The 18,718-nt window shown below is 44.7% G+C and overlaps 1 protein-coding gene across 1 annotated transcript in view; it reads left to right on the top strand.

Annotated features, from left to right (window-relative positions):
• Window positions 1-8,284, top strand: part of DCPS (decapping enzyme, scavenger) — a 63,941-nt gene extending 55,657 nt beyond the window's left edge. Inside the window, exons 5-6 of the mRNA XM_054997990.1 lie at window positions 191-301; window positions 7,840-8,284. Coding sequence (XP_054853965.1) covers window positions 191-301; window positions 7,840-8,106 — 378 coding nt within the window. The 3' untranslated portion in view covers window positions 8,107-8,284. The remainder of the gene's footprint in view (window positions 1-190; window positions 302-7,839) is intronic.
• The last annotated feature ends 10,434 nt before the right edge of the window (window positions 8,285-18,718 follow it).

The following is an 18,718-nucleotide window of genomic DNA, read 5'->3' as shown; positions in this document are numbered from 1 at the left end:
TTCAGGAAAGCTCGCCTGCCAGATTAGACTTTTGGAAACTACTGTCTTAGTTGTTGTTGACCTTGTCAGTCTTAACTTGCCTTCTCTGTCCTTGGTGTGTCTCAAACAAACATTTTGTGACTTAGAATGGCAAATTTAGAGAATCCTGCCTCTAGTGGTATCACCTCAACAGCCTATTCTGTCTCTGCAGCTGGACGATTTGTACTTAATTGCTATCTGCCATTGCCGGGGAATAAAGTCACTAAGGGACCTTACTGCTGAGCATCTTCCTTTACTGAGGAACATCTTGAAGGAAGGGAAGGTGAGTATTGTCTTCTACTTAATCCATGTTTTTCACTGGCCTGTTCTCGAGCAATTTCGTTCTTCCTTCTACCTTGCTTTCCTTTCCTCATGGCACCACTTCTGACAATAATTGTCTCCCAATCACAGAAATCAAAATCCAGTATACCTTGGGGGAATGTTCCTTGGAGAGAGGATTCTCAGCTGCTCAAGATGTAGATACTATGAATGGGATCCTGTCTGCTTCCCACCTGCCCATTCGCTGATGGTCTTACCAATGGCAGGTGGACGATGGGGGGTGTTGTTCAGTTTGTTGCTGAAAAAGGTCTGAGAGCCTTCTCTTACACAACTGCACATACTTAACTGCCAGAAACTTGCCATTCTTCCTTGGTAGAGGAGAACATTTTGGATACGATAAGTTATCTGATCCAGAACATCCACACAGATATTCTCCGGCTGTCATGTTTGTTGGCTTTTGGCACTAGGTAAAGATATTCCCCTCCCCAGACTTAATGAATGCTCACAACAATTCAAAATGCTGCTCAAAGACTTCATCTGACAGAAGGAAATCATGGCCTGTGAGTGGTCTCTCCAATCTTTGTGTATCCAATTTTCCATAAATGGGAGGGGCCACAGATACATCTGCTTGTGCCATTGTCAATAGCAAGTAGCAAGTATTGCAACTACTGCAACAGAACAGAACCTAAATCCCTGGAATATGCCTTCATACTCAGGCGAATGCAAAGACTGTTCTACATCTTCCTACCTATACCATTAAGTACCAAGGTGAGCAACCAGATAGCTGGAGAGGGAACCAGTTGTATCCTCATCACTCTTTTATGGTCCAGATTACCAAGATATTCCTTGTAGTTCAAGAAAAAAGTCTACACCTCTCCAAAGCTCTTTTTAAGGTCACAGTCAGATCCTGCACCTGGATCTGTGAAACTTTCATATGGTGGTGTGGAAAGTTCTACAGATATGAACTCTCTAATAACACTACAGCAGGGCCTCCTAAACAAGAGGAAATCCTCTGCTTGACACTCTTATGGCCAAAAGTGAGAACATTTCCATATATTTGCCTCTACACAAGGACAGAATTCCCTCACCTGCCCTCTCACCTTGGTCCTTGAATACTTCCTTCACCTATGTTCACAAAAATAAGGACAATTTTCCCTGAGGGTACACTTAGCTGTCATCTCAGCTGCAAGACACCCTTGGAATGACGTTCATTCTTCACAAAGATTCTGATTACTTTCCTTGTATGTCTCTCCCTCACCTCCATCCTGAGATCATTGGGTGGTGCTTTCTCAATGAATAAGGAAGCCATTCATGTTGTTGGACACCTGTTACCTTTGCCTGTTATTATGGAAGATGACTTTCTTAGTGGCAATATGCTTAGGAGGTCTAGCAAACTATGCACTTTTCATCCTGATCTTCCTTTCTTGTGCATAAAGACAAAGCTGCTCTTGAAGCCGGCATTTCCTTCTTGCCTAAAATGGTGTTAAATTTTCATGTCAGTCAAGATCTTGTTCTACCAACTTTCTTTCTTAACTCATCCTCTGATACAGAAATGACTCCACTCCTTCAGTTCTAGGAGAGCACTAGCATAATACTTGAATAGGAGAGATATTTTTAGGAAAACTCCTGCCGTTGTTTGTCTCTGGATCTGGACCTAACAAGGGGCAGAAAGTAGTTTCACAACAACTTACCCATTGAGTGTCAAGTACTGTAGGACTCTGTTATGAGTTGGCTCACAAACCACTCCCAGTGTCTGTAATTGCACTTTCTACAAGAACCTTGGAGACATCCAAGAAATTTCCATTCCAGAACGCTGCAGGATTGCCCTCAGGTATCAATCTTCCACCATTGTAAGACAATATCCCTTGGACATCAGAGCTCATAAAGATGCCTCCTTTGGAAGAGCCAAGTGCAACGTTCTCTTCCCATGACTGTAGTTGTGCCCACCGTCAGATAGGTCAGCATGCTAGTCTGTTCCCGTTTGTGTGATGCAAACAGACCTCAGTGAAGAAAAACAGGTTGCTTGCCCATATCTTGGTATTCTTTGGTGTAGTATTCATTGGTGTCATTATGCAACCCACCTTGCATCCCTATAAGAGGTGCCCTTTACCTTGTTGCAACACTGTTTCAGAAGAACTGAATCAAGACTCTTCCCCCTTGGTCATGTCTGGGCTTTGGTGGGGGGATTCATGCCTAAATGGCTGTCCGGGGACAGGCCTCCCCTCCCTCTCAGCAGACACCCTGCACCCCCCCCCCCCGCAAGGCCCCCGACGTACCTGGAGGCTGGGGGGAGCCTGCGGCAAAACGGAGACAGGTGGGGAAAGGACGCCGCCTGAGACGCTTCGCCCAACGCCATGGCAGCCAGCGCAGCCACAATACTGGCGCCGGCGCTACCGCACTGCGGCGGGGAAGAGCCAGAGGGCCGGAGCTGAAGGCACCCGATGGGGTGGCGGAAGAGGACGCCGTGGCCCACAAGCAGGCCCCCCCCAGGGCGGGCCAAAGAGCTTGGCAGGGGAGGCCAGGTGTCGTGACGCCCCCGGGATTCTCCCAGGGCGTTGGTGGGGCCAGGTGATAGGGCCAGCATTGGCCCAGGTAATTGGCCTCACCTGGGGAGCTGGCAATTGGGGAGTGGGGCAGAGCTGCCCCTAGTAGGTGGGGACAAAAGGGCTTGAGACTTCCTGGCCAAGGTGGAGGAGAACGGGGAGGCTGACCCTGACAGAAGGGCGGCTCCCTGCGGCAGAGCGCTGTGAAACTGGGTCCTTTAGCTGCCCCGACAGCCTCTGGCCATCTGAGGCCAATCAAAGGAAGCTAGGAGCCCTTGCCAGCATGGGGGCCGCGGGCACAACCCTGGAGGGACTCCCACGCCCTAGACCCGACGACTGCCGCTGTGCACAGCTGCTAGGGTCACGACGGACCCCCAAGGCGTCCACCCGGACAGCAGGCCTCGTCACAACAGCACTAGAAGGTTCCAGGTTCAGGCACACAGCCCATTTGTGTAACTGCAGACATGATCTCTAAAAAACACCAGTTACAGGTAAGGCAACTCTTTTTGTCGAATAGTTTGGATTAGTTGATGATATTGTCTGAGGAGTCCTGGCCCAAGAATTTTTGATTGAGTGGGATTTTAAAAAAACGTTTACAATAATAAATAAATTGTACGAAGGCAAAAAGTCTAGGCTTGTGGTTTTTTTCCTAGCCTCCATTTCTCAAAAGCGACTCTCTTATTTCCAGTGAAATCTTGAGGAACTTTCCTGCCCCAGTTTCCAAGCAGTTCGCTTACCAACCAGGTCATTGTGGTTGTGGCTAGAGATCAGGAAGGCTTCACTTCATAAGTTAGTGTAGTTTTTTAAAAATATATTTTTTGCTCAGCTGCTTTACTCACTAGTGTGGATTTATAGCTTCGCTTGTCAAAAGACCAGCGCCTCTCTCCTCTTCTCCCACCTCCCGTCACCGCACTTTGTCTTCCGGGGACAAATATTTTCCCCGGTGATGAATTGCCTGCTGCCACTGGCAAAATGAAATATGTCTCTCTGGTGCAAATGTTGTTCATAGCTTTTCAGAATCAAGTGGCATGGAGCCCTGCGACTGGCACCCAAACAGAATTTCTGAAGGAATCTGCTTAAAGAGCTGTGCCAACTATGATCCTATGCAAGTCTCCGCTGATGTTGGTGGGATTTGCTTTCAGGTAAACATGATTAGTCTACGCAGCTCAAGTTTGCCCAACCAACTGGCCTTTCAGCCTGAGGCAGCTGCTGTTCTAAGGCCATTCTCTGTGCTGGGAGATCAGTGGCGTGACTTGAACTGCCTTGGATATCACAAGCTAGAGGTTTCCATGGCTGATTTTTACAGTTTAAGTCACATGTAATTAATGTGATATGCATATTATGTTCATGATACCTAGTGGATGCCCAATGACAGCTGGAAAATTGGGCTGTGTCCAGATTAAACCTGCAATTTCCACTGACTCCTCCTTCCTGCTGCAGAGCCCTCATGTCATTCTTCGTGGTCTCCTATCCTTCAGAAACAGCATTTTGTGGAAATCAGTGGGCTGCTGTAGGATAAAAAGGACAAATACAGTGTAGTCAGGCTAGGAAGTTCAAATCTCCACTCAGCCCTGAAACTCACTGGGTGGCTTTGGGCCAGGCACTCTGTCTCAGCCTACCCTGTTTTACATGGTTGTTGTGAGCATAAAAAATGGAGGCAGGAGAAAGATATATGCCATCTTGAGCTCCTTGAAGAATAGATAGGGCAGAGCAAAATTGCAAGGTGGGGGCATGGCTCAGTGGTAGGACATGAGCCTGACATACAGAAGGTCCCAGGTTCAATTCCTGGTATCTCCAGTTAATCAGATCAGTAGTTAATGATACAAAAGTATCATCCTGAGAACCTGGAAAGCTGCAGCTGTTTAGAGGAGACAATACTGACCTTGACAGACCAGACATCTGACTCAGTATACAGCAGCTTCTCGTGTTCTTGGAAAACAGTTGCCCATTTCCTCTGAACTCTCAGGCTAATTCTGGATACACAACTTGAACCGGAATTGAGATCTTCAGCTGGAGCCAAAGACATGCTTTACCCATTCCTCTCGGAAGCAGAGTGATCATTCCCAGAGAGTTTATTTTTGGCAAATGCAGCTTGAGGTCTTTGCTTTTCCAAGGCTGTAACTTAGATTGCTCCTAACTCAACTGCTGACACTTCAAACTGAACCTGTTTGGGTTGCTTTCTGTTTTACTGGCCCCACGCAGAGTAGAGGCTTCATGGGAGGCCATTTCTGTCTGGTCAGCCATCTGTGGTGGTTGACCTCTTTCTGGGCCTCCCAAGCTTTTCTTTTGCAACCCCTGCAGAAAGCTCTGTTGAAATGTTGGGTGTCAAATAACAGGGAAGTTTCCATTCTGCTCCACTGCCACCCTAAACTATTCAGAATCTGATTGCATCATCTCCAAAAGCTTGGGGTGACCAAAGGATCCAGTGCTGCTGTTGACAACTTTAATTACATTCATTGGCAATGGGAGCCGATAAGCTGCCCATGTGATGAAGTTGGGATGGGAAATGATAGAAGCCAAGAGTTCCCCATCAATGGAAACCTGCCAGTAATTGTGCCCTTTCCCACTGCTACCACCTCAGTCCAGTGGGAACAAGAACCAAAAGTGACGAGAAGCCCCATGTGATGGCTCTCTCCCATTTCACGCTGTAGATGGAGGCTGAGGGTCTTGGAAGCCCCTCTTGCCTAAGTTGTTTCCCATAAACGCAAAACTTGTGAGAGAGAAGGTTCTAGATCAGCTTCCCCCCCCCTTCAGCAGGCTAGTTTTGTGAGGGGAGGAAGTATGGTGTGCAGAGAATGCAGATAGTTGGTTGCCCCCCCCCCACTCCAAATGTGGAACAGTAATGCTCAGCAACTCCTATGGGGTGTCTGCTCAAGTTTTTAATTCTAAGCCAGTTCTTAATTCCAGCAAATGAGAATTGGTTTACAAAACATCTTATAATGAAGTAATAGCCCTTGAAGTCTCTTCAGCCCAAAGTGTGTGCAGTTTGGCAGCTGAAGGTCATGAAGGGCTCTTTGCCTGTCTCACCAGTTCTCTCAAGATAAGTGATTATATTAATCAGTCACAGGCTGCCTGTCTTCAGGCAGAGTTCACAATTCCACACAAAAACAGTGCCTGTGAAGTCCCCAGAAGCAGCAGGAAGAGTGTGTTTCGCCTGGCTGTTGATGAAGACAAGCAGTACCTCAAGATGGCAACTCTGAGAGAATCCCTGAAGCTCAATTGTGGGGAGGGAGAGTATCACAAGTTGTGCATTGCCCAAATGAGAGCCACCATTAAAGATGAGGCGACAGTTGAGGGTAATGTGTACTCAAAGCTGAGGAACGCTTTCTTGAGGGGATACTGGGCAGGGGCATATTGCTGTTCTTTGCCACATCAGGAGGCCATAATTCGCTTCTACCTCAAACTGAACATGGCAAGAGGAGGATTGCTTTTGAGCACGGGGAGCTTGAGTGTATGTTATCAGCAGACCACAACTGATAGCCAGTCAAGATAAGAGCTCAAAGCTAGAAGCTGGCCCCGTCACTGTGGTGTAAAGATCAGGGCCGATGTCTGGAAAAGCATCCAGTAGCTGAGGACAAGGGAGAAGCAGGATCAGGTGGGCTGGAGCTGAAATAAACAAGGCAGTCCTCAGCTGTTTGCAGGAGGTTGCAAGGGGATGGTTCATGACTGAGCCTTATCCACTTGAAGGTTATGTAGAGCTCCCAACCATTGATTTGTCTCCTGGCTCATGATTCCAGTTGCTACTCAAACCTTCAAAAATATTTTATGGAGTCGTTACGTTCTTACGATAAAAATGTTTGCTCGCTTGGGTTGAATTGCATATCACATAGTACATCTGAATGTGAAAGAGTTTGCAAGTCTGTACCAGTAAGATAGATTGGCTGATTCGTTTAGGGCAAAGTTCTGCTGAGTAACTGACAATTTATCCCGGTTGGTGCTTCCCACCTTTGCCTCCTTTTTTTCTTGTAAATCTTGAATATGTAAGGAGCTATTCCTTCCTTCCTTCCTTTGATTTTCTTCTGGCTGTACTCTGTGTTGTTACTGCAGGCTGTAAATGCTAACAACTAGCAAAATAAGGGAAAGGCACCTGTCTCCATGAATGTTGATACACATCTACACTCCAAGCATAAACCTGTTTTAAACCACTGAGGCTGTGATCATCTCCCCCTACCCCGCCCCAGTAACCTTGAGAATTGTAGTTTGGGGAGGATATTGAAGCTGTTAGAGAGTTTTTCTGCCATCTTAGAGTCCCCTGAGGCTTTGCAGCATAGATGAAGCCTGTTTTACAATTTTTATTGTGTACACATGTAGGGAAGGGTGTGAGACAACAGTTGAATAATTTGAACGAATATAGCAGTGGTTGGAGTGTTAAACTATGGGTCATGAGACCTGGGTTCAAATCCTCACTCTGTTGCAAAGCTCACTGGTCAGCCATTTTCTCTCAGTGTGGCCTTTCTCACATGATGGGTGTTGTGAGGATATAATAGGAAGGGGGAAACCATGAACATCACTCTGTGTCCCTTGGAAGGAGGGAGGGGTGGGATAAAAATGACTAGATAGTTGGATAGATAGTAATTTGACACAGATAAGTTTTTAAAATATATCTCCAAGGCATTCGCTATAAGGTTAAAATAAATCTGTTTGAAAACAGGTGGACAGCCTGCAACACCAAGAGGTTAAAGTAGCCAGTCCTGAACAGATAAGACTTGTGACACCCCTGGGATGGAAGATGAAGCTCTGAGTGTGTGGCTGTGTCAGAACAGGCCAATACCATTTCCCACTTCTCTTGCACCATGTTGCCCCTCGTTTCCTGCCTCATTAGAACGCTAAGCACTGCAGGGGAACTGCACCTGTAATATGGGGTGCATGCTAGAGTAGACCTTCTTCCTGCTTCTGACTCGTAGCATAAGCCTAACCTTATGGAAAGTCTGAAAGGCTGACCTCTAATGTTTTGAAACATTGAATGTACTACTTTTTTCTTTTTCTTTTTTTTTACTAGGAGGCCATAGTGAAGCGCTTTGGGATTGCTGGGGCCCGGCTGCGGATCTATCTGCATTACCAGCCGTCTTACTATCACCTCCATGTCCATTTCACTGCCCTGAGCTATGATGCTCCTGGAATCTCCGTGGAGCGAGCCCACCTCCTCTCTGATGTGATAGATAACCTGGAACTTGACTCCCACTACTATCAGATGCGCACCCTGACCTTTGCTCTCCGAGCTGATGAACCTCTGCTCAAGAAATTCCAGGAAGCTGGTCGAGTTTGAACTCTTTGGTGGAGACTTCTGGATTAAGTGTATTGACATTTCCTCGGGATAATTTTATATTGTCTTTTAAAAGATGTTTTCCTTATGGTTTTGTAAGGCTGGGATTTCATTTCCCATCTGTTGTGCTTATATCATTTTTCTATTAATAAATAGCTGTGTCCAGCTGCATTATTCATTACGACTTTTTTGAAAACCCTGTTTTGATATCCCTGACATATTTATTTGAAGAATCTCCAGTAGTCAGGCTAAACCTCAGTCTGAGAACCTGGAGAGCTAAAGTCAGTCAGGGTACATAGTACCGGTCTAGACAGAATATGAGTCACACCTATTGATTAATGCCAGACATATTTTAAAACTCATAAAATATCAAGTCAAGATCTGCCTCTGTGACCACCCAGCGCTCTTCCTTCAAAGTGGCTTACCAGAAGGTGCAAAATGCAGACACCAACCACATCTGTTTCAATGTTGGAGTTTCCTGAAGTTTGGTTTTAAATTCCTTAAGAATGATTAAAGAGATAGCAAAGACTCACAATCCAATACTTGTTAATTCAAATCAATATGTGAAAACCAGTCCCCATCCCTACTTTCGTGTCTCTCATCCTTTGACAGCCCACAATTCCTGGCAATCTGCATTTCTAGTCTTCTCCCTTCCTGTTGTCATTATTTACATACTTAGGTTTTGCCAGTCCCTTCCATTTATTTATTTATTCATTTGATTTATAGCCAGCCCTCCCCACAAACAGGATAACCACTCTCCTTGGTGTCTCTCTATTCCTCAAGCCCTCTTTTTCTCTGCTTCTTGCTCTTTTTTAGTCAACAAATTTTTGGGTCTTCCTTCAGCCGCCTTATCTCTTTCCCTCCTCCCATCCCACTTCTCCCCTCACTTCCTAGCCTTCATATGACCCTAGCATTCCAGCCTCGGGTACCAACCTTCCTATCAACTCCACAAAGCCCCTTCAGTGATTTAGGCCCTTGTGAATGTTTTCTCCCATCCAAGGTGACCTTTCACTTCCTGCAGAGAAACTGCACTGTTTATCAACATTCTTTTTACCTTGAATGATTAGAATGGTTTGTGATGTCATATCAGATCAGCCAATGGCTGAGTGGTAACCAACGGGCAGTCAACAACTTTAAAAAAAATTGTTGAGAAGATTAAAATTACATTACAAGGCTGTGAAGTGGATGATGCTTAAAAGCAACTGTTTCTAGTACAGATGCTTAGAAATGTAATACATGTGCTCAAAAGCAGATGGCAGAAAACAGCCCACAGTGGCTTTCCTACTAATTAATCTCATCCCTTTGAGGAAACTCAAGATGAAAGCTTTGACTATTAAATCACAGCCACTGCCATTTCTCCTTCCATCCTATTGTTTGTTCAATGATTGAACCAATCTCTGTACTAGTTATTGCTTATATCTCAAGTATGACAGGTTTTAGAAATCATTTGGGGGATTTTTTAAAACTTCCAGCTTATTGGGACCTTTCAGCTTGAACAACCATGATTCTTGGCTAATGTATCTATTTTAAAAGAACTTAAAAATAATTACTGAACCATACAGGGTTGGTGGTTGACCTTTATTTTAAGGTGTTCCTTCCATTTAGGAAGTTTTCACCACTAAAGTGCAAAGCTGTTATAGTGATTGTCCCTGCTCTGGAGAATCTCATCCTTAAGAGGCCTGTTTGTGTCTCTCTCTAAATAATAATTTCAAAAGGATAGCTGTATTAGTCTGTGTTAGCAAAGCAAAAAAGAAGTCAGATGGCACCTTTTAAAAAGACTAACCCAGTTTATTCCAGCATAAGCTTTTCCAAGTCCGAGCGACTTCATCAAATGTGTATGACGCCATTTGCATCCGAAGAAGTGAGCTCTGACTTGCCAAAGCTTATTCTAGAATAAACTCGGGATAGTCTTTTAAAAGCTGCCATTTGACTTCTCTTTTACTGCTCTCTCAATGTCAGGCTCTGTTCAAAAGGACCTTATAAAAGAACAGAAGATTCTCCCCTCCTTTTTTTCAACTGGCTGATTTAGATTGATGATCTTTTTACTGGATATTTTGAAGTGTTTCTGTTTGTTTCAAATCTTGTTCAAAAGATTTCCCCCTTAAAGTATTAGTGTTCTTTTCCTTCCAGGCAACCGTATCTGGAATTCCATGGCAATGTCCTTGGCTCTCTGAAGACCAAAACTATCCAGTCATAATAGAAGTTCTGGTCAATAGCAAAGAACAAACATAAAATAACTGAGAAGTCACAATGTGTATCCCAAGGCAAGAGCTACACATCCATAAGTTGACAAAAGCCAGTGTGGTGTAGTGGTTAGAGTTTCAGACTAGGATCTGGAAGGTCCAGGTTCAAATCCCCACTCTGCTGTGGAAGCTGACTGGATCACCTTGGGCCAGTGTCAGCCTTACCTACCTCACAGGGTTGTTATAGGATAAATGGAGGAGAGGAGAATGATACATGCTGCTATGGATCCCCATTGTGGAGAAATGTGTGGAGTAGATGATAAATACAGCCAAAGATGAGGAGCGTAGAAGGTAGGTTGTTTGATGGGTGGTGAGGAGGGAAAGAAGCAGGTAAAGGTGAGGATATGGGGGTTGCCAGGAGGAGGGAAGGAGGAGGCAGTGTTGGGAGGATACAAGGGAAAGTGAGAAGCCCCTGCAGGGTCTCTGCTCTGCAACTGGGCCCAGCTGACCTCAGCCATAGTTTTCTCAGAGCTGCCAGGGGGAGGGAACGAGGGAGATCTGAATACAGGACATATAAAAGTAGATTGGCTGTTGGGTGTGAAGGAGAGCAAACTATGTCCCCTAAAAAGGGGACAAACTATGGATCTTCCAGGGAAAGGAAAGAGGAAATAGTGGGGGAGAGAAAATAAGGTGCCACTGCAAGTACTTCTGGGTTCCCCACTTATAAATCAATAATAAACTACTTGTTGAAGGACAAGCAAAACTAGGCCTGAAAAGTTTCTGTCTCAAGGATCAGGGATTGCCCTGCAGAATGGAATATCCATTGCAAGAGATTGAAGTCTGGTCTAGGCAGGCTGTGGAAAGAAGTGGGTGGACTGATCAGACTGCAGGTGGAAGGGATTTTTTTTTTTTTGGTAATGCCCCCCAGCCTTGTAAACACTACTTGTCAGAGAGTAATTCTAGGGCTGGCCCTTGCTATGCTAAATTTTAACATGAAGGGAGGGTATTTTAAATGGAAGGAGTATTCAAAAGAGGTTGCCCCTCATCAGAAGTCTGCAGTGGTACAGCTTGTACTGTATTCTCTTTCTGCTTCATATGCAGAACAAGCTTAACTTGTGTTCTCTAGCAAGCTCTTTTTTCTTCTTTTTTCTCTGAGCAAGAATTTAAATCTGGATCCACATCCAAACCCCACACCCGAGCAAGCTGGTTTTCACTCGGTATGTTGAAACCTGTATCATGAATTATGCCCTAAAGACACTTATTTATTAGATTTCAACTGTGTGGTCTATAAACTGTAAACGGTGAGGGAGGCGAGTCCATCAGTATCCATTCGTTCCTTCCTAATAAGAACCTCTTCTTTGGGATACTGCCTGTTGCCAGGGGGAGAAGAAGTAGGATGTGTTGTGGCAAGAGCATAAAAGAGAGATGAAAAACCAAGCACTAAGCATCTGGTACTTGGGATTTGGAAAGAACACTGCTGAGTCTGTATAATCTAGACCAGTCATTCCCAGACTCTGTGCCACGAGAAATTCATGTATTAAATCATGAAAGGTTTCTCTGAACTCCAGGCTTGTTTTGCAGAGGCAGCTGCATTTCTATGTGATCAGCTACTTTGCCCTTGCCGACTTCTAATCAGCCTCTGAAATCCCAATGCTGAGATATATTGTCTGCAGAAAAGCTGCCAGTTGCATCTCTGGCTGAGTCCCTGTGCAAATCAGGTGTTTCAAATGGTGACTCCGAAAGGAAATATGAGGTGGGTTCCTTTGAGGGCAGGTAATTTTTCACACTTTAAATCTCTTTAGATACAAGAGTGAAATGTGCTACTGATCCTAATTCAGAAAAAAGATATAGTCCAAAGGAAAGGAAATACTAAAGTAAACTGCTGCAAAGACTGCTTGTTAGAACTGTGTATAAAACAAAACTTTAAGGAGCAGGTGTGATATTTTTTAGAAAGAAAGGAAGTTTTCTTGTCCAATGGATTGAACAGATGTGAAAACCTCAGGATTTCCACATAGTAAAATATGCAGGACTTTTGAAATAGTAGGATTGACTAAAATAATCACTCCCCCAAAAAGGAAAAAAGTGAATGAGTCAAATTATATATACATTTGGGCAAAGCTTGTTGGATGGAGGATGACGCAGACCTTCTAACTTTTCCTAGAATTCCCCAGTCTGTGGCTCGAGCTGGCAGTCATGCGAAACCTAACTTGGAGGCTGCAGTCTGAACATCTGTTTCCTCCATACAGCTCCAGCGTAGGGCTGTTACAACAGAATTGTGGACAGAGACATGTAACCTGATCCTCTGTGTGTTCATTCAGAAGTAATTCCTAGTGACTTCAATTAGACTTACTTTCCTGTAAGACAGCGTAGCAATTGCAGCTTTAAAAAAGACCAGTCCACTTTGGCAACAGCAGACCCTGAGTCACTGGAGTATGTGACTGGTGGCTGAAGGTCAATCAGCCAGCTCCTAGACATCTCTGGAGATAGATCAAGATGGGTAGCCATGTTAGTCTGTCTGTAGCAGTAGAAAAGAGCAAGAGTCTAGTAGCACCTATAAGACTAACAAAATTTGTGGTAGGGTCTGAGCTTTCGTGAGTCACAGCTCACTTCTTCAGATTAGTCTTATAGGTGCTACTGGACTCTTGCTCTTTTCTACTGCTCTAGACATCTTTATTCATGAGTAAGGGTTATATACTTGGTAGCCTACAAGCAACAGATAAATAGCCATCCGAAGAACAGTGTCAGGCTAAGATCTGGGAGTCCCAGGCTCGACTCCCCGCTTGGCCATGGAAGCTTGCTGGATGACCTTGGGCCAATCATACACTCTCTACCTAACCTACCTCACAGGGTTGTTGTGAGGATAAAACAGAGGAGAGGAGAATGAAGTAAGCCGCTTTGGGTCCCTACTGGGGAGAAAGGCAGGATATAAATGAAGTAAATAAATAAATGGAATAAAGCTCCATTGAACAGATATGAGTTGGATTCTGAGTAGACCTGCTTAAGGATGCTTCTAGAATCGCTACCTGCTGAAACCTCCTTGCAGCTTTTCAAATATCCTCTTTCTATCTCTCTCGATGTCTCTTTTAATGCCCGTGATCCAACTGTCTTAGCAACATCTCCTGAGAAAAAACGATCTCCTGTGTCTTCCAAGTAATGTAAAATCTTCTTTCAACAATACAAAGCCACTTTGGACATTCCTACAAAAGAGGGAAGCGTGGGCTTTCATTTGTTCTGCTTTAGGGTTTCGTACCCTAAAAGTAGAAATTTTGCTTTGGACCATGAAGGCTAGAATCTTCCCTGGCACTAGAATCCTAAAACAGAAACCATATCCTACATGAAACTAAATGTAAAATCTTCGGTTATGGCAGTAGACAAGCCAGCCAACACAAATGTCAGAACAAGGTTGCTTATTATACATCATTTGGCAAATAACTGCGTTTTTTTTTTAAATCCCCTTTTGCAATTTCTCCTACACTTGTCGGCTGATTAATCTCCTCTCCAGCAATGTCCGGATTTGCTTCTGCCTGCTGCTTATAAACCCTGTGAGGGCATCAAAGGTGAGACTTGTTACATTTTTGTAATGTGCTTGCCAGTCTAGCAGCATGATAATCATAGTCATTTTGCTTGCTGCTAGGCTCGCCTGTCTCCGTTGCTTCTTTTAGAGCCTCTCCATTTGCTTCTCTCGCTGTTTTCACACAGCCGTTTGATCCCCGTTTTGATTCTGTCCTTTACTTCCTCGTATCCTTCTGACCCAGTCCAGCATGCAGACAGATTGGCTACTTTACAGTGAGTCAGACTATCACTGCAACCAGGGCTTTTTTTCAGCTGGAACGCGATGGAACGGAGCTCTGGCACCTCTAGAAAACAGTCACATGGCTGGTGGCCCCACCCCCTGATCTCCAGACAGAGGGGAGTTTAGATTGCCCTCCGGGCCGGGCCGTGGCATGGAGGGCAATCTAAATTCCCTTCTGTCTGGAGATCAGGGGGCGGGGCCACCAGTCATGTGACCATTTTCACTGAGGGCAATTTAAACTTTAAAAAACTCCTCCTTTGTTCCAGCTGACACAAAGTGATGTCATTGTGCGGTCCTGAGTTCCACCACTGAGTTCCATGACCTCTTTCCCCAGAAAAAAACCCCTGACTGCAACCAACACAGAATGATCTTGTCTTCCAGTGGCTCTCCAAGATCATGGGCAGGGGTTTTTCCTAGCCTCGTTAGTTCAAATCCTTCCATGACTGCCAATCCCAGGGATTGAATCTGGGACCTTTGTTAAGCAAAGCAAGAAGCTTTCCACGCAGATTTCCCCCTACAAAAAGAATAATTCAAAACAAATCTATTATGCAAAGCATATGCTCTGCCTCCAAGCAGAAGGGCAGCTGGTTGCTTGCATCTCCTGGGACTGATGCCAGATAGAAGCATTCGCCAGCCCTCTTTTCCTAGCCACGTCTGCCAGGGCTTGCAGGTATGTGTCTGTATCTTTGGCATTTGGAACTAGGATCTTTTGCAGCCGCAAAGGTCTTCCACTATGAATATTTCTGTGATACTTTGGTGTATTGTTGGCTTGAACCAAATGCCTTTGGTGTGAGCTTTAAAAGGCTTTAACTAGGTCCAATTCCATTTGACTTGCACGTCTCTACAAGGCCCTTTCATACCTATCAAACCTTCTATCCTCTCTCACCTGCTTATGATCAAGGAGTTCAGGGATGACCTTTTTTGCCGGCTCTCCAGGCCTACCTGACAAGGCGATTTATGAGCTCAAGGCAAGCTCTGACAAGAAGCCTGGCAAAGCAAAGGGTACATTGGAGTGTCTGCCCACATAATTAAATGTTTATCTCTCTCCCAGCAAAATAGAAACTCCTCTCCAGCACACATGTGCACGCGTGCGTGCACACACACACACAGTGCAATCCTAAGAAGAGTTACTCCAGTCTTAAATCCATTCCAGTCAATAGGTTAGACTGGAATAACATTGATTAGGATCACAATGAAAATCTGCATTAGGACTTCTCTAGAAACAGTTGCATCCTGTTGGATGAATTTGTACTAAAAAAAAAAGTCTCCCCAGAAAGGTTCAGTGGATGAGTTTTAACTGCCTAAATTCCTAAGAGGCCAAATCAGATTGTAGCCATCTTAGAATCTCTAGTATTAGATGTATGCTTTAAAAAAAAAAAACCATCTGTTTAGATAAAAATTTTCGAGTCTTCATTGTTGCAGATGCACGTGATATAAAAAAACCCGCAAACCTTAATGCCAACAAGATTTCTTGCTTTCGATCTCACTGTGGTTCCGGTTGAGATGGGGAAGAATATTAACTGGTCCAGCAGGTAGCTCTAGGGGTTCTGAATATTTTTTATTTGTGCTATTTATATTCTACCTTTTTCACTGAGACTCAAGCTGTACTACAGAGTGTAAGTCCATGCAATAAGTAAAATGAAACATATAATGAGTAATGTGATAGGACTGGGGCCACAGAAATCTAAAATGGGCAGAAAGCTGGAACAGACAAGGATTGAGCATGATGTGTTAAACAAACCATAAATGGTATTATATCGCCCTAACCTGCATAGCCCAGGAAAGCCTGATCTCATCAAATCTCAGAAGCTAAGCAGGGTTGGCCTTGGTTAGTAATTGGATGGGAGACCTCCAATGAAGACCAGGGTTGCAGAGGCAGGCAATGGCAAATCACCTCTGTTAGTCTTTTGCCATGTAAACCCCACCAGGGGTCGCCATAAGTCAACTATGACTTGATGGCAGGATTTCATTTCAAATGGTATTATGTGAGTAGTAAGGCCCATGTGTTGAGGGCCCAAGATGAATTCCATATTATTCATTAGCAAAACTATTCATCTAGTTTTGACGGGGTGCATCAGAAGTAGAGTGTGGTGATGACGATGCTTGGCATTAGTGCCTTTAAAGTTCAAATCACTTAATGTGCATTAAAACCAGTATTGTTATTCCTGTATTGCAGATGGGAGTTGAGGCTAAGAGTTGCTTAAGGCCACCATAATCACTCACAGCCAAGATCCTTGCTGCCATGATGATGTTACAAAGACATTGACAGCAATTTAAACCAAGAATCCTTTTAGATTGGAAACTCGAGGTTAAGGGCCTGTGCTCTTGTATTCCACAAAGCACTCCAGACACGAATGTTGCAGAATACTCAAATCAATAAGAAAATAGCTATCTTTCACTGCAAGTAGAAAATGAAGGTTTTGCACCAACATTTCTCAGCAAAGAAAAATGTTTAAAAATGCCTAATCCTTTTTTGCATCCAGTGCTCCCCCCCTCCCAAAAGAGATGCCAGAACTCATGATGTTCACCATCTTGGAGGCCCAAGCCTGTCAGCCAAAAGAAATGCCAGTACTGCAGAAAGAGGAGTCAATTTTGTAGAAGGAGATGCCAGGACTGAGTATTGGTGAGTGGTAAATTGTTGCCAACCTCCCCCTTCAGAATCATGGACTATGTTACCTGTGCCTGTTTCCTGCCCTCTGAATCATGGACTATGTTATCCGTGCCTGTTTTCTGCCCCCCTGGATTATGGACTCTCTCTCTCTCTGCATCTCTTGTGCTGGGCATGAACTGTACCTTGGGACAAGAACCTGGCAGCTAGCAACGACATGCAAGAAGGAAGGGTTCTCCGTGAAACAGACTAGGCGCCCCCTGGCCCGCCTTCCACAGGGAAGCAACCGCAGAACAGTCCTGGGCCCACCATAACACCCAGAAAAGCTTGCTAGCGAGCCCACGAATGCACAGAAGCAAACCAGAGGGCAGCCATGTTCTCAGGCAACAGGTAGGCAGTTACTATGGACGGTTCTCCCTGAGTCCACCATTTCACCGCAAGGCTCCTGTCACGTCCGAAGCTATGCCTCGCCCTGATATGCAGATTGCTTGCAACAGGCCAGGGACAGGAGTGACATGCCGACTGTACAGGGCGGATAATGGACGCTTATCAATATGCCCATCGAACATCAACATTCCAAGCCGATCCCATCAAGTGCAACCCGGCTTCCTGTCAGATTCAATCAATCTGCCCTGCACTCCTTTCCTTCCTTTTGTCCCGTCCCCAAGGGTGTCGCTATCACACAATTAGATTCTAAAGTGGCCCATCAAATTCCTAACATTGGCCTATTATATCTTTTGTTGAAAACAGCCTGAGAGCCATCATGAGGCACCCCCAAAGAGCCCCCACCTCGGGGCACATTTCGGCTATTTAAACAGGCTCTGCCTGACACTAGGTGCTCGATGCCCAGCGCTGTGCACGGCTGGGTGCTGTGCGCCATCCCTTTGTATGTACAGTGCAGGCACTGTACATCGCCCCCCTCCAACCTCGCTGCTGGAATCTCTGCTTCTCCCCGTGATCAGGTAACGTATTGCTTCTCTCTGCCATCGATCTCAAGTGGGAACCTGCTAATGCAAATGTGTCTGTAACTCTTTCCAACCTTTATTTCTGAGTTCTTGTATGTCTGCTGTATGTAAGTGCTATGTCAGGCATATGCAACACTTTAGTAAACATTATTTATTTGAATATTAGCCTCCTCTTTCTTGTCTGAGTAATCTGAAAGACTGACTCTGGTATACATTGGTTAAAGATCCGCGCTAGCTCAAGCCAAACTGCTTGCTAATTTCCCCTATAAAATAGTTCTGGTAACATGGTGGTGGTGGTGATAAAGAGATCCTGACTTATGGCAACCCTTGCTGGAGTTTTCATGGCAAGAGACTAAGATAGCTGGTTTGCCATTGCCTGCCTCTGCAACCCTGGTCTTCATGGGAAGTCTCCCATCCAATTACTAAACAAGGCTGACCATACTTAGCTTCTGAGATCTGATGAAGCTCATCTGGACTATCCAAAAAGCCCTGCTCCAAAATAGTAATAATTTTTAAAACCTCAAAGCATATGTCTCTGTTTCCCATGATCTCAACATGAGAGAGGTGGGGGTTCGCTGTAGAGCACCTGCTTTGCATGCAGAAATCCCTTGTTCAGTTCCTATTTCTCCAGATGAGAAGTCTGTGTGCTGAAGTTCTCTGCTTGAGACCCCAGAGAGGTACTTCCAATCAGAGAAGATAATACTGAGTTAAATGGATCAATGCTCTATCACTATGAGGCAGCTTCATAGGGCCGTAACGTCTGGTGGGATAGTAATTAAGTTCTATTAATCTGGGGGCAATTGCACCTTGATTGCATTTGCTTTTATTATTTTTGAGGGGTGAATCTGCAGCTGTATTCTTTTAGGATAGCATCACTTGCATATTAGGCAACAATGCTAACCACCTACTGATTTCAGTTTTTTTTTTCTGGGGGAAAAACATCTGGGCCATAAAGCAAACCCAGAAATCCACTAGTTTTGCTTGTATGTATGTATGTGTGTGTGTGTGTGTATGTGTGTGTGTATGTATGTATGTATTTGCTTAGCCAATGTACCATCCTGTTTTT

The sequence above is a fragment of the Eublepharis macularius genome, chromosome 14 (genome assembly GCF_028583425.1).
Source record: "Eublepharis macularius isolate TG4126 chromosome 14, MPM_Emac_v1.0, whole genome shotgun sequence".
Lineage (NCBI taxonomy): Eukaryota > Metazoa > Chordata > Lepidosauria > Squamata > Eublepharidae > Eublepharis > Eublepharis macularius.
The sequence above is the reverse complement of the archived record's forward strand: the minus strand, read 5'-3'. Positions and strand labels throughout refer to the sequence as shown.